Below are 16788 nucleotides of genomic sequence, written 5' to 3' on the forward strand. Positions count from 1 at the left end.
GAAGTTGAGTTTCTGGTCTTCAGGCAGGCTGACCCACTGCTGACCTCCTCTAGACTGCACTGCTCCAGTTCTCTCTACAGAGCTGCAGTCTTCTCCTACTGTCCCGTTACCTGGAGTCCAGTTCTCATAGCAGATGGAAAAGCCACTCACCCAGTACCAGAAACCCTGAGTGCAGGTGTGACGCAGACCCAGCCACACATGTTCAGTGGAGGCTTTCTGTGCCACCTCCTTCACCCAGAGCTGGATCTCCTCAGAGTGAACTGAGACCAGATCCACATGATGATCTCTGCAGTATCTCAGAGCTTCTCTCCAGGTCAGATTCTGATTGATCAAGATCAGCTTATCTGGAGATCGAAAAAGGTCAGTTGATAATTTAGACACTGAAGGCCACATTCTAAGTTGGCTCATGAGTTCAAAAGTACACCAGGATACAAAAATCCTTTGTACACTCGTAAAAATAAAGCAGTGATGGAGACACATGTCCCTGTCCTTCATAGGGACATCCATTACCAATTCAGAACCCTTTAGGTCTCTCAACATCTACCATGTTTGTTGACGATTTGGCAGATGGTGTTAGAATTTTAGACACAAGCTATGGGGGAAGGGGGAAACCTGTTAGACCATGTCACCAACATGGTGGCCATCTTGAATGCCACCATCTTGTATTCAAATTCAGTTTTACAAATGGAAAGGTAGGAGTTTGACACATCAAACAGGTAGAGAATTCCACCAGAAAACAATGGTGTGCTTTTGTGTCAACATAATTTTATTCATTTTCTTGTTAAAAGTTGCCAAAATTCTTGCCAAATTCTAAGAAACAGGCTCTGTTGCCAATAAACCGAAAGTTGGACGACCAAAAAACGCTATGGATGTAGCAACAGCAACTGCTGTTCTGGCCTCATTCAGCAAGAGCCCACACCATAGCACCCATCATCTGTGTCTGGAATGTGGGGTTAGCCATGCCTCAATTCAACTAATTTTGTCTAACCATAAATGGCACCCTTACAAAATTCAGATGCTGCAACACCTGACCGAGGATGACCCAGACCATCAGATAGAATTTGCAGAATGGGTGACACAGCAACTTCACACAAGCCCTCATTTTCCCTATTAGCTGCTGCTCAATGACGAAGCAAATTTCTTTGTGAATGGTGAGGTCAACAACCAGAAGTACTGATACTGGTCGGAAACAAACCCTCATTGAACAGGTTTGCCTCATCTGAAGTCTTGATGTGTAGTTTCCCCAAAAGTGGATTGGTCATAGGGGTCCATTCGAGCGGCCATCATATTCTCCTGATTTAACCCCTTTAGATTTGGATCTGTGTGTTTTCACATAAAATCATGGTTTTAATCTGAGAACAAATAAAGTTATGTTGACATGAAGTACATCACTGATTTTGTATTGAGATTCTCTACCAGGTTGATGTGTCACACACCTACCTTCCCATTTGTAAAACTAAAGTTGGATCCAAGATGGTGGCATTTAAGATGTGTTGTTTATTAAGTAGCGATGATGTGAAGATGATGAAGGAGACTCCGCTGACACTGTTTTCCTTGTAAGATGTTTATTACAAAGTAAAACAGTATCAAATCAAGCACTATAAAGTACCTGAGAGAGGATCCGTGCCAATTCTAAGTGTCCCCTCCAGACCACTATAGCCAACAGCTTATATATTGGACTTGTTGTTGAAACAGAAGACAGAACATAGGGTTCTTTTTAAAATTACCTCATCTATTTGGAACTAAGAGAGGGAGAGAACTACTGCCTCTGGGGCCTCTGGACCAGGGGGCCCCCTTGATTTAAACATTCCAAACCCCTGCAAAAAAGGACCACATGGAACTTCAGACCTCAGCTTATACTGGAAGTTTAAGAGTGTTTTTGCCTTCTTTTATAAAGTTATTAATATACCTCAGATGGCTGCCACATTGGTGACCTAACAGGTTTCCCCCTTCCTTCACAGTTTGTGTCTAAAATTGGATCACCATTTGCCAATCCATTTTCATTTTATATGGGTGTTTCACTATTTTTGGGACACCCTGTATATTACTCCAGTTAATTATAAAAATATTGATTGTTTTAATATTGACAGATATAACACTAGATACAGTGACATAATATGAGTAGCCGTAAGACTACTTGGTTCACCAAGTTCAATTACATCCTGGATGTTCAAGTAAATGTTTAAGTACATTTTAATGTTTGAAAGCTGTACGGCCTCCTGACTTTGGTCCCTGACTTGTCAAACTAGATCTGCACTCCTGTTTATCTCTTAAATGAGTCTTTTGTGAGTTGTGAATTGCACGGTGTTTTCTTTTCTTATCCCCTTTCTTTACTGCTAACACCTTAATACTGTTTGCACTGGACAGGATATTTGGTAGATGCCTCTGTGTATAATATCCCCCAAACAACAACAAAAATACAGACTTTCTGGAATATTCTAAAGCATTAAGTGCAAATCCTTTTTTTTTCAAATTACTGTTTGTACTGTTTCTTTATATTGAGTCTTAGTCAAATGTCATGTTTAAGAAACTAAACCATGAATTAGTCATAGCACTGCCAACACTCATGTTAACAAGACAAAATTGTTTTTAATCAGGAAAAAGCATGATGGAAAAAGATTAATGAGAACATCCATTGTGTACACACTTACAAACTGTGGTTCTTTAAGGGTTGTTTAGTAAAGAAAATGGTTCTATATAGAACCATGAACACTCAAAGAACTCTTTACATGATTAAAGGGTTCTTTGCATTGGTTTGCATTGCATTCTTTGTCCTTGCATTGGTGGTTTAGTGGTATAATTCTGCGACGCGGGACACCCAGTCTGATTCCTGGCCAATTCAACCACACAGAGCTTTGGGGGGCAGTCATGTGCTGGAGGTTAGGTAACCAGCCTTGTGACCGGAAGGTTGCCAGTTTGATCCCCAGAGCCGAGAGTATGTGACTGAAGTGCCCTTGAGCAAGGCACCTAACCTCCAACTGCTCCTCAGGTGCTGTGGATAGGGCTGCCTGCTGTTCTGGGCAAGTGTGCTCACTGCCCCCTAATGTGTGTGTGTGTTGTGTTTCACTACACCGATGGGTTAAAATGTGGGGGTGAAATTTCCCTGTTGTGGGACTAGTAAGTGTCTTTTAACTTTGCATTGTGAAAACGTTCTTCAGATTGTTGGAGAATGTGCTGTAGATAGTTTTGTATAGTTTTTATATAGCACCAAAAAGAGATCAGCTATTGTTATGATGTCAAGCTTGTAATAATAGAAAAACCCTTTTGGTGCTATATAGAACACTTTTCAGAAAGGTTCTGTATAGAACCATTTATAGCATGTTCTTCATCAGTCTGAAGAACACTTTCATAATGTAAAGAAACCTTTTAACCATGCAAAAGCTTCTTTAAGTGTTCATGGTTCTATAAAGAACTATTTCCTTTACTCAAGAACCCCTGAAGAACCATCTTTTTAAGAGTGTATGACAAAAAAGTTAACCTATTCTGAGAATGTAATTTCTTAATATCAGTTTATTTAATGCAAGTTATATTAATACTTAATATGCAGTTAAATTTCATGTCGTAAACAGCAAAAAATGCTTTGAAATGTTGTTTAGTTTTATGAACTATAAGGGCTTCATTGTTGGTGTTTGTTTTAAAGGAAATTGATTTTCAAAGTAAAACTTCCAAAATGAACTTTCTAATGACATTTTATAATTATGATTTGAATTTGTGCAGAATGAAACATTTTACAGCAATAATTTATTTGTCAAATTTAATATTTAATATTTGTCAATATTAACATTTACATCATGTGTTTATAGTTAATTTTGATGTAAACAGGCATCAATGTTGATGTATCTGTGCACCACTAAAATTATCATTTCAGTGTGGTTAGAGCAAATGGTCAGACAGTCACACTGGGCTTAAGTTTATCTGAGGGTTTTACAGTAAACAATAACAAATATAATTCAAATGGTGAACAAACTAAACTGAATAAATGACCACATTGTTGAATAAGTGTAATATTACTCACTCTGCATGGCAGATGAATGGATTAATTGTTCCGCATTTCACATCTTGCCACTGGCCCTGGTCAGCCATACCAACTATAGCACAGTTCTCATTTCCACCCACATTGTCTGGCTGGTCAGACCTCCAGTATCTGAATGAGGAGGTACTCTGATCTGACCACTTCCAGGAGTCGTTGAACAGGCCGATCCAAACACACAGGCTGATTGAATATTTAGCAAAATTCCAGATCTGCTGGTTCTCAGTCTGGTTCCTCACACTGGCCAAGTCTGTGTGATGTTCTCTGCAGTAGCTCTGAGCGTCACGCCAGCTCTTTGTCTCATTAATCAATATGTATCTATCAGTGTTCATCTTATTTTCTGAAAGACATTCAAATTAATTTAAAAAATAATTAATTGGAATAAATTAAATTATTGAATTATTAATCATTACATATGTTTCAATCTTTATAACCCACAGAAAAACACTGGACACACTGATGCTACACACATTAGCTGATCAGAAATCAGTATTTTTTACGGCCCGGTTGATAAACTGATCATGTCACCTATTAACAAGGATATGGATGTTCTTACTGTCAAAACACACAAAAGTATATGGTTTGTCACATCTTTCATCATTCCAGGTTCCAGTATCTTTCAACATTGCAACACAGTATTGAATTCCCAAAAGATTATTTGGCTCTCCGCTCTCCCAGTTTCGGTAAGTGTTTCCCTTCCTGTAGAAACTTTCATCTGCCAGAGACCACAGCCATTTCCCAGTGTTCCCTCTGTCTAGACCGATCCACACAAAGCTTCTAGTTTTATCTTTCAGAGTAGCATTCAGCCTCTTCATCTCCTCCATGGTGGTGATGGTGACCAGATCAGTGTAGTTCTGTCTGCAGTAGCTCTGAGCTTCGGTCCAGGTTTTGCTCTCATTCACAAAGTGAGATCTATGAGGAATGTATGCAGAAACACCACAGACAGCTGTGAAGAACGTGAGAAAGAGCCTCATTATTAAGTGATGATAAACTGGGGCAGCAAACAAGTAAGATGCTCACAGCAGAGAACCACATATAGTACTGTGGAAAAGAAAAAATAATATTTAACTAGCCAGTAGTAATTTACCTGCTCTACACAAATATAAAAAATACAGATAATGTTAATAAAACAAGTAGTGATTTTATATACATTAATGTGTTTGTTGAAGCATTTCCAAACCTCCATTCATGGCAGTCCAGTGTTATTTGTAGTTATGATCCAGTATCTGTTCAATTCTTTATAAAATTAACTGTGCTTGTGATTAATTTGAACAAACCTGTAGGATGTCTGGGGGCATCAAAGAGACATCCGGAACTAAACCAGTGTTCTTCAAACCAGATCATAAAATATCTAGTACTTTTTTTGATATACAGCCTTAAAGACACATAAACACACACTGACCTGAGATGAGGAAGAGAACAGAAACCCATTCTGGATCCATTTCTGAAAGAAAGACAAAAGAATAATTTTTGTACAGTGCTGTGAAAAAGTATTTGCCTCTTCCCGATTTTGCATATTTGTCACACTTGAATATTTCAGATCAATACTTTTATTACTAGAAAAAGATAATCCAAGTAAACACAAAAGGCCATTTATAAATGATGATTTCAGGTACTGAAGGACAAAATCTGTTCAGCCCTACCTGACCCTATTGACCCCTTAGCTAATAAATCAACCAAACTCAATTAACAATTAGGTTCAGTTTCACTAGGCACTCCCAAGCATGATTACATGAAGCCTCAAAAAAGAGACTTCAAAGACAGACGGGAAACAAAGTCACTAAATTCTACCAGTACTTAAAGGGTTACAAAGCCATTCTTCCTAAGGTTCAGGGACTCAAGCAAACCACACTGAGAGCCATTATCCTCAAATGGAGAAAACGTGGAACAGTGGTGAACCTACCTACCGAATTTTCACCAACAGCGCATCAACGATTCATCCAGGAGGTCACAAAACAATCCAGATGAGCTAAAGAACTGCAGGCCTCACTTGCCTCATTTAACATCAATACATACGATTTCACAATAAGAAAGACACAAGGCCAAAATGTCATCAATGGGAGAGCTGCAAGGTGCAAACCACTGCTGACCAAATAGAACACAAAGGCCCGTCTCCCATTTGCCAAAAAACTTCTAAATGTCCCCTGAGACTTTTGAGATAATATTCTGTGGACTGATGAGCCAAAGATGAAACTTTTTGGAAGACATGGGTCCCATTACATCTGTTGAAAAGCTAACACTGTGTTCCACCATAAGGACATCATATCAGCAGTCGGACATGGTGGTGGTAGCGTAATGGTCTGTGAAGTTGGTTTGCTTCTGCAGGACCTGGACTTGCCATAATTGATGAAACCATGAATTTGCTCTCTATCAGAAAATTTTGAAGGAGAATGTCTGCCTGTCAGTTTGTGACCTAAAGCTCAAGCACAGTTGGGTTATGCAGCAGGACAGTGATCCGAAGTACACAAGCAAGTCCACCTCTGAATGGCTCAAAAAGAAACAAAATTAATGTTTTGGAGTGGCCGAGTCCTGACTTGAATTCCATTGAGATGCTGTGGCAAGACCTTAACCAGGCAGTTCATGCTCGAAACCCTCCAGTGTAGCCAAATTAAAACAATTCAGCGATACAAAAGACTCATTGCAAGTTATCACAAACGCTTGATTGTAGCTGTTAGTGCGAAGTGTGGCACAACTAGTTATTTGTTTATTATTACAAATATTTATCTTCAAAGAGATAATTTTGTAATTGTTACATAAAATGTACAACTATACACAAATATGAACTAATATACTTCCTTCATTTTTTTTTGTTAAAGCTGAAAGAACAAAAAACATTCAAATTCTGCATATAATTTTAAATTCAAATACTCATGAGTGTACATATGAATGTCTTGATTAAACACCAGAAATTCTCCTTTTTACAGTTTCTTTGCGACTGAAGTTTAGTTTGTTTTTTTTGTTTTTTTTTTGTTTTGTTTTTTTTTAATATAGATACAAATACAGAAGGAAATACAAAAAGAAATTAAGAATTAAGAAGTTAATAATTTTATTAAAGGCAGCTAGAAAAAAAAGAAAATCTGGCTCTCTGAATGTTTAAAAACATCACTGACTTTGATAAAATCTTATTGATAAAATAAGAGGCTTATAATTTTTTTTTGTTGTTGAAAGTAAAACTAACAGCACCATATAAAAACATGTGGCATATAGTCGGACTTTCTTAGAAAGTATTGCTAAACTAAATAACATTCAGGAATCCAAACAGGTTTTTAACCATTGAAAAACTACAAAGTGGGCCCACCACCCGCAAGGTCCAGCATGGGGGAGCGGTGCAGTGCTGTATAGGCAGTGAGAGATTGCGGGGGGCCCCTGGTGGCCTAGGCCCCTGCGGCAGAAACTGTCTCTTGGTACATGGAATGTAACCTCACTGGGGGGGAAGGAGCCGGAGCTTGTGCGGGAGGTTGAGAGGTACCAACTAGATATAGTTGGGCTCACCTCCACCCACAGTGTCGACTCTGGAACCAAACTCCTTGATAGGGGTTGGTCCCTCTCCTACTCCGGAGTTGCACAGTATGAGAGGTGCCGGGCGGGTGTGAGGATACTCACGAGTCCCCGGCTGGCAGCCATGCAGTTGGAGTTTGTCCTGGTGGACGAGAGGGTCGCCTCAATGTGAATTAAAATCGCAGAGAGGAAAACTCTGACTGTTGTGTGTGCTTATGCACCAAACAGCAGGTCGGAGTATTTGACCTTCTTGGAGCAAGTGGGCAGTGTTCTGGAAAGGGTCCCACCTACAGACTCCATAGTCTTACTGGGAGACTTCAATGCTCATGTTGGCAATGACTGTGGGAGACCTGGAGAGGCGTGATTGGGAAGAACAGCCTGCCCGATCTAAACCTGAATGGTGAATTGTTATTGGACTTCTGTGCCAGGCATGGATTGTCCATAACGAACATCAAGTTTCATACACAAGGATGTTCATAAGTGTACATGGTTCCAGAGCTCCTTGGGTCATAGGTCAATGATTGACTTTGTTGTCGTTTCATCTGACTTGGGACCATATGTTCTGGACACTCGGGTGAAGAGAGGTGCTGAGCTGTCAACCGATCACCATCTGGTGGTGAGTTGGATCAGATGGCAGGGAAGAACGATGGTCAGACCCAGTAGGCCCAAGCGAATAGTGAGGGTGTGCTGGGAACGACTGTCGGAGGCCCCTGTTCGGAAAGATTCCCACCTCTGGGAGAGCTTTTCTCGTGTCCCGGAGGAGATAGGGGACATGGAGTCTGAATGGACCCTGTTCAAAACCTCCATTGTGGAAGCTGCCATGCGTAGCTGTGGCCAAAAGCTTGTTGGTGCCTGTCAGGGTGGTAACCCAAGAACCCCCTGGTGGACACCAGGGGTGAGGGAGGCTGTCAAGCTGAAGGAAGAGGCCTTTAGGGACTGGATGGCCTGAAGGACTCCCAACTCAGCAGGTACCGACAGGCGAAAAAGGTGGCAGCCGCAATGGTTGCAGAAGCAAAATCCAGGGGGTGGGAGGAGTTTGGAGAAGCCATGGAAAAAGGCTTTCGGTCGGCCTCAAGGAGGTTCTGGACGACTGTCCGGCGACTCAGGAGCGGATGGGGTGGCTGCGCCCCAGCTGTATTTGGCAGGGGTGGGGAAGCTCTGACTTCAAATGAGGATATTGTCGGTCGGTAGAAGGAGCACTTTGAGGAACTCCTTAATCTGGGAGATATGGGGCCAGAGGCTTCTGGCGTGTCAAGCTCCATTTCCCTGGTGGAGGTCACTGAGGTAGATGGCAAGCTCTTCAGTGGCAAGGCACCGGGGGTGGATGAGATTCGTCCGGAGATGCTTAAAGCTCTGGATATTGTGGGGCTGTCATGGCTGGCACGCCTCTGCAATATTCAACGGACTTCGGGAACGGTACCCTTGGACAGGCAGACCGGGGTCGTGGTGCCTATTTTTAAGAAAGGGGACCAGAGAGTGTGTGCCAACTATTGGGGTATCACACTGCTCAGCCTCCCTGGGAAAGTCTATGCCAAGGTGCTAGAAAGGAGACTTCAACTGATAGTTGAACCTCGGATTGAGGAGGAACAATGTGGATTCCGTCCTGGCTGTGGAACAATGGACCAGCTTTTCACCCTCTCACGGATTGTTGAGGGGGCATGGGAATTTGCTACATGTTTTGTGGATTTGGAAAAGGCTTACGACCATGTTCCCCGAGATATCTTGTGGGAGGTCCTCCGGGTGTATGGGGTGCCGGGGCTGCTACTCCGGGCCATTCAATCTCTGTACTCCCGGAGTGAGAACTATGTTCGTATACTCGGCATTAAGTCGGACTCTTTCAGTGTTAACGTTGGACTTCACCAGGGTTGTGCCCTGTCTCCACTCCTGTTCGTGATATTCATGGACAGGGTGTCAAGGCATAGCCATGGTCAGGAGGGCATTATGTGTGGAGGCCGAAGGGTGGCGTCTCTGCTATTTGCAGAAGATGTTGTTCTTTTGGCTGGATCACATGGATGCCTCCAGTGCGCACTGGAGCAGTTTGCAGCTGAGTGTGAAGCGGTTGGTATGCAGATACCTCCACGTCTGAGTCCATGGTCTTAGCCCTGAAAAGGATGGCATGCCCACTCCAGGTAGGGGGAAAGGACTTGCCCCAGGTGGAGGAGTTTAAGTATCTCGGGGTCTTGCTCACGAGTGATGGGAAGAGGGATGAGATCGTCCGCAGGCTGGGACAGGCGGCAGCAGTAATGCGGTCACTGTACCGGACTGTAGTGGTGAAGAGGGAGCTGAGCCATAAGGCCCTCACCTACGGTCATGAGCTGTGGGTAATGACCGAAAGAATGAGATCACGAATACAAGCGGCGGAAATTAGCTTTCTTCGCAAGGTGGCGGGCTACACTCTATTTGATAGGATGAGGAGCTTGGACATCTGGGAGGAGCTCAGAGTAGAGCTGCTACTCCTCCGCATTGACAGGAGCCAGCTGAGGTGGTTCGGGCGTCTGATCCGGATGCCCCCTGGATGCCTCCCAGTGGGGGTGTACCAGGCACAGCCTACCAGGACAAGACCCCGGGGTTGTCCTAGGACGCGCTGGAGGGATTATATCTCTAGGGTCCCCAGGAATGAGCTGGAGGAAGTTGCGGGGGACAGGGTCGTCTGGGATTCTCTGCTCTCCCAACTGCTACCACATCCCTATCTGGACTAAGCGGTTAACGACGATGATGAAAACTACAAAGTGTAGGGGTCAGCTCCACACTAATGCAACTCTGCTTTTCAAGAACTGATCTATCAAGAACATTGGCTATCAAAAACATTTATTATAGATAAGTATATATTTCAGTACTGAGCTAGCTCTCAATGAATGGTTCAAAGCATGGCCTCACTGGCATGCTAAATCAGTCATTATCTTACATTTCTGTTGTATTAACAAACATGCTAAGTTAGAAAGGACATTTTAAACTGAGGGAAATTTTCAACCATAAAAATCCAACAAGTCATAATCACAGAGATACAGGTACTCACATAAAACAGACAGCACAACTGCACTTTTCTTTATATTAACAATCCTGCTTGATTACCTATGAAAACACAAATCAGTTTTCCGTTTCTATATAAAAATAGAATTTTGAGGTCTGAGCTTTTCCATCTAGACTTTCACACCTGGAATGTGGTTCCAGTGAGTTCCAGCATATATCCAACCATGCCTATACCATTTCTGTCAAATCTAGTAAGTTTTACAATTTTTAAAACCTTACATATGATAATCTAAAAGTTGACTCTCATGCTCAAACTACTCAAACACTCTTCAAAATATGAAACCACTCTAAGAAATATGCAAATAACAATATAGACATTTTTGCCATGGTTGAGTCAATTCCAGAAATAAAACAAACTAAAAAAATATCAGAGGTGCAGACATGAATCCATCAATAAAGAATGTAAATTGAATAGAAATTAAATGTATATGAGCTTTACTCTTGTTTTCCCACATGAAACTGCAAGAAATATTGACTAGAAACACTAAAAGACTAGTTAGACTTAATCTCAAACAGGGTTAGGTGTTTTGGGGTCTCGATCTTGACTTGGTCTTCTTCAAATTTGGACTTATTCTTGACTTGAATGGCATGGTCTTGATAAGGTCTTGCAATCATTTTATCATACAATTCTCGTTTACCTGTCTTAGTTTCTGCTATAAATGCTAAAAAAGTAAATAAAATATATAACAAAGCTAATTTGTTATATATTTTAAGTCAGTGAATGTGAATCCTACCTGTGTGCTTGTTCTTCAGTTTCCACTCTGCATGTACTTCGATTTGCTTCTTGTCACTATATGACTTCGTATTCTGTCATCTCAGTACATCTCTTTCAACTTTAACCCCTCCCATCTGTGTCATTAGAATTCCTGCTAACTGATGTTATCTGAACCACACTACAGGTTACAGTTTCAGTGCCTGTGGCGCCATAACAGACTTTGCATGAATGTCTGTCAACACATCTTTTGTTTCTAACTTTAATTAAAGATTTTATATATATATATAGTCATGCAAAGTATGTTGTGGCCCCGTAGGCACTGAAAATGTGACCAGTAGTGTGGTTCAGATAACATCATTTTCTTTTTTATCTTTGATATAAATTACATACAACATGCAAGCTTGGAAGCCACTGTTTTCAACTATTATTAACAACGAAATGCTGATCAGTTGGACTCTTGTAAGAAACATAAATTTATATTACAAAATCATTCAGTCTTTTTGTTCATGCTTTATTTTGAAGGTCCACTGATACTTAAATTACTAGCAAACTGTCTAGTGATAGTTGATTATTAGCATCATTATGGTTAGTGTTACATTTAGGCGTAGGTGTAGGCTTTGTGTTGAAGTTGAGATAGGGTTGGGTTTACCGTTAGCGTAACATTTAATATTGTAGTGACCCATTGCTGGCTGTGGACGCTTGCAGAGAGTGCCATGTTACGAGAGATGGCATATCTCTACTGTAACCGGCTGTGCTCACATGCACTGGAAGTCACATCTCACCATACAATGTCCGCACATGGGGAATACAAAGAACACACCAACTGCCCCACAGCACAGAATAGCACAAGCAACTCTGTACTAGTAACACACAACCCATGCATCCATGTGACGCCACTCTGCATGGCTACACCTCCTGCATGTCCACAGCCAAAAGTGGGTCACAAGCTTAGTTGCATTTAATGCTTATTTAGTGTAATGCTATTTAAAGACAGGCTAAGCATCTACAGTGGACCTTCAAAATAAAGCAATACTATTAAGTTTGTGGTGCGAATTGCCTTATTAAAACCCTGTTTAGGACAGTTTTACCATCTTATTAGTGATGATTATAAGTCCACTTAAGAATATGGAGCACATCTAGAATTATTAGTCATGTATTCAACTCTTGTTAATTCTAAAGCAGCAATACTCCAAAAGAGCACACTTGATGAAACCAAGGGCCTGTAGGAATCAAATACTGCCAATTCTGCATTAATAAGACGTCAATTTAGGTGGTTATTCATGGTCAGTAATTTGCACAACAATGTATGTGTATACTGTGTGTTGTTATGACTAATTGGTCAAGGTACAGAACAGGCGAGGGTCGATACAGAAGAGCAAACAGAGTCCATAAGGATAAGGCTAAAGTCATAAACGAGAGAACAAGCGGAAACACAAACCGGAAAGTCAACCATGAAAAGCAAAGGCTGTGTAATGCGTAGTAGCTGATACAATACCTCGCAAAAAAACAACTGATGCAGATATATATGGTCCATACAACAGGTGTCAACAATCAATAAGCAGGCAAGCAAGAACATGGATATGTGGACTGCTGAGAGTTTGTGCATTCTGGGAGTTGGAGTCTAAATGCAATTTTACTTATTTTCAAATGACAAACCTCCAATTCTGTACAACCTTATTTCAAAAAAGTTAAAAGTTCAACAGATAAGAAGTTGGATTTTATATGCATTTTAATGTGTTTTTTGAACCATTTTAAACCTCACATGTTAGCCCTTCATAAATATTAGTTCCCAGGTGGCACAACCGTCTAAGCGTTAGCCCTATCATCAGGAGATCGGCTGATGCTACATAGAGATCACAACTGGCCTCGTTCTCTCTGTATGGGTGCCCGCCCCCCCCATCACTCAACGCGATGCTGGTCAACACAGGCATCTGGTGGTTGGCACTTTCCTTTGAGTGTATTCGGCTGTCCAATGACATTGCGTGAGCGGCAGTTTGAAAAGATGTGGTGGAGCTTCACAGGACTTGGAGGAAGCCTGTGTTAGCCTTCACCATCCTAGCGTTGATAGCATCGTGTGATTGGGGGAGTCCTAACTAGCGGGTGGAATTGAAGATGACTAATTTGGGGAGAAAATTGGGTAAAAAAAAATCAAAAAAAGAAAAAAAAAATCAGTACCTGTTTCAGCAAATCAATACTTCATTAAATCAAATGAACTTTTCTGGTGATTAATTTGAACAAACCTATGCAGTATTTGGGGTCATCAGCGAGACATCTTAGACTCACCTTGTGTTCTTCAAAAAAGATCATAAAATATCAACCACTTTTTGAAAATATTGTTAACTTTTTACTGTAATCATTTGTATTTCTATTTATGTTAAAATCACATGATTATTTATGGTAACTATTTATTCAATCAGAAATTATTTAAAACAATTTGCTTAGGTGTCTGAGACTGTTACACAGTATTGTTTAAGAATAAGAAAATAAAAAGGCTCTCAAAACACTTTGGAATTAAATCATAGCACATAAAACACACATTGACCTTTTTGAAAAGCAGAAAAATCCACTTCTGATCCATTTCTGAAAGAAAAACAGAAGAAAGTGATATTTTTTGAACAGACATTTAGCTTCATGCGGACACTTTAGTACAAAATACAACAACAATACATGATTTCTCTGAGCTCTTTCATCTAGACTTTCACTCCTGTGTAGCGTACTTGGCTATTTTTAATTTAAAAACTGAGCTGAACTTTCTGAACAAAGCAGAACTTTCTTTTACTTCAGGGACAAACAGTTTCTTCAGGCGTCAGGACGTCTGGAAGAGGAACCAATAGTAAATTTATGACTGAGTGCTAAAGACACTTCTCCCAACCCCCATATCTGCTCTCAACTCAGAACCATTCTACTTTTGACCCAGAGGTCTGGAGACCCTTCTGACTGACATTTTAAGTGCGACATCAAAAGGAACCTCATGTCATCCTGAGGAGACTTTAGACCTAACCTGAATAAATGCTGGATAGAAAATAAGTTGTGACTTTTTGGAAATTCCTTCCCCCCTCTCACACATACACACATCTCATCCCCCCACATAGAAAGAGACCTGGGCTTAGAACAGATAAGTTTGTCCAAGACGGCATCACTAATCAACCTGGGTTGAGGGACTGTTGAGACCTCATGAGTCCCTTAGCAGACACTTTAGAAATTCTTTTAAATTCCTAAATTCCTTTAGCACTTTGCTACAGACTGAAATTTAAAACTCTGCTTCATTCTGTAGTCTCTGGCAAATGATGAAACATCAGTCTTTGATTAAATGTTAAATCAAATGACTCTCTTTAATCAAACTGTGAATAATACCTCTGTCACTGTTAAGATGCTACATTGTCAGGAATGAATTCATCCTTCCAAAGCTAAATTAATTCTAAACTTCCTACACAATAGTTATTTTGATTCTTGAATTGTAACCCAGTTTCATTAATTTAGATTACTGTGTTGATCTGTGATCATTTGTAACTGTATTTCATGTAATTATTATTTTCTTTTTCTTGAGAAATTTGCAATACATATGTTTCTTTGAATCATGGTTTCATGATATGAATGATATATGTTTTTCTTTCAAGTCTTAATGTAGTTTTTATTAGAAGTAGGACATTAAGGTTTGTAGCTTGGGTTGCTCTATATACTTTAAGCATAGTTTCTACCAGCATATCGACATATTGGTAATAATGTACTCATTTATTTTACTTAGTTATCCTGTAACTTTTCATTTAAGCATTGTGTAGAAATGTTAATGTTGATCTAATACTAATTTGAACTATGATATTTTGAAAAATCATATCATTTCCTCTCCTTAGTAGTGTCCCTTGCAAGTAGCTTTATGTAATACTGTAAGCTCCATAGTCACAATAGTCAGTGTGAAAAGAGTAATGTTTTATATATGAAATGTCATGTCTTTAATATTCTTTTACTTAAGTGTTAACCACACTCAGAAACTCTAAAGTACTGTCTGATGAAACTTAAGCAGCCCAGCAGACAAAGAAATTGCATATTCATATATGACACAAAACCAACAAAAAAAAGTCCCTGTCTAATCTCCACCTTAGCTCTGCCCCTCAAAGGTCTTCTTTTAAAACAAAAACGGGAAGGCTAAGTCAGTTGATTGAAGAGAGTGAGACAGCCAACCTGTAACCACAAAGAAACAACAAGAAAAGATGCCTGCTGTCCTTTCTTGTTTGCACTTTTAGCCTGCAGATTTGTTTTTTGTTTCATTTCGTTTGTTTTTTATTCTGTTCATTCACTCTGTAATCCTGAAGTGTTGGTTACTGCTAGACTGTTGAATAGTCGCATCTAGCTACGTTTGTTGGCAAGTTTCATCAATTCATTTTGAAAGTCTAATTGGCAACAATAGGTCACTACGAATATAGTATAAAAACAGAAATAAAACTGACTGAAAGTGCTGACTGAAATCCATATGAAGAGACTGCTCCAGCAACCCCCACATAAGGCTGTGGGGGACGACTTCACCAAGTAACCCCTGCAAGCAAGCTTCCTCACCAGAGGACGACATGCCAATTTGTTCTGATTAGAATCATTGCCCCCAGCATCGCCCCTTTGGTGGCTTTGAATTTGACCCACGGACCCTTCTCCAACCTATGCATGCAGTAGCAGCTCTTCCTCAATGCGAGCCATACCTCACCATGGCTTGGCTGAAGCATCAGGTCATAAGACTGCCATTTTATATGATTTCAGCCTTGCTGTGACTCTGTTTCCCCTTTTATCTAAACCTTGGCCAGTTCTATGCTAGCATTAGTATTGTTCTGCTTGAAGCCATGTAATAATTTAGAGTCTCAGCTATTTACAGTACATTTGGTGAATTTAATACCTCTGGTTTCTCTTCATAACTGGTAATATAATATTTAGTGCATATTTACCTTTTGTAATCCATCATTTGGTGCTAATATAGTTCTATCAATAAATAACCAATTATTAAAGATATTACTTGTGGCTCTGTAGGTGTAATTGGTTGACTAAGATGATCTACTGGTCCCTGTCAATGGGTAAACCCTAACCTGAGATTAATTAAAATATTTGTATTTTATTGTATTAATTAGGTGGTTTCAGTGACTTTGTCCCGCTACAACTGGAATGTGGTTCTGCTGCATTCCAGCTCTTATCCAACCTTTCCAAAAACAAAATCAATCAAATAGTTTTCTCAAAACTACTAAGTTTTAAAATGAGCTTTTTTAAATAAAACTTCACTTAAGATAATGTTAAATCAGGCTGTCAAGTTGGTTCGATCGCCTGAACCAACAGTACATGACAGAGGTGCCCTTGAGCAAGGCACTTAACCCCCAACTGCTCCCCGGGTGCCGTGAATAGGGCTGCCCACTGCTCCAGGCAAGTGTGCTCACTGCCTCCTAGTGTGTGTGTGCTCACCAGTGTGTATATGATGTTTCACTGCACGGATGGGTTAAATGCGGAGGTGAAATTTCCCTGTTTGGGACTAATAAGGGTTTCT

The 16788-nt window shown here is 40.4% G+C and overlaps 1 protein-coding gene across 1 annotated transcript; it reads right to left on the minus strand.

Moving 5' to 3' along the window:
• Positions 1-249: 249 nt before the first annotated feature.
• On the minus strand, positions 250-11334 carry LOC118804339 (macrophage mannose receptor 1-like). Its single transcript, XM_036564826.1, has 5 exons — positions 11293-11334; positions 5433-5474; positions 4587-4976; positions 4016-4370; positions 250-344 (listed from the first exon to the last, which is right to left on the minus strand). The coding sequence occupies exons 2-5, from the start codon at positions 5470-5472 to the stop codon at positions 341-343; spliced, it is 789 nt and encodes a 262-aa protein (XP_036420719.1). The 5' UTR covers positions 5473-5474; positions 11293-11334; the 3' UTR covers positions 250-340.
• Positions 11335-16788: the final 5454 nt, after the last annotated feature.

The sequence above is a fragment of the Colossoma macropomum genome, unplaced genomic scaffold (genome assembly GCF_904425465.1).
Source record: "Colossoma macropomum unplaced genomic scaffold, Colossoma_macropomum, whole genome shotgun sequence".
Classification (NCBI taxonomy): domain Eukaryota; kingdom Metazoa; phylum Chordata; class Actinopteri; order Characiformes; family Serrasalmidae; genus Colossoma; species Colossoma macropomum.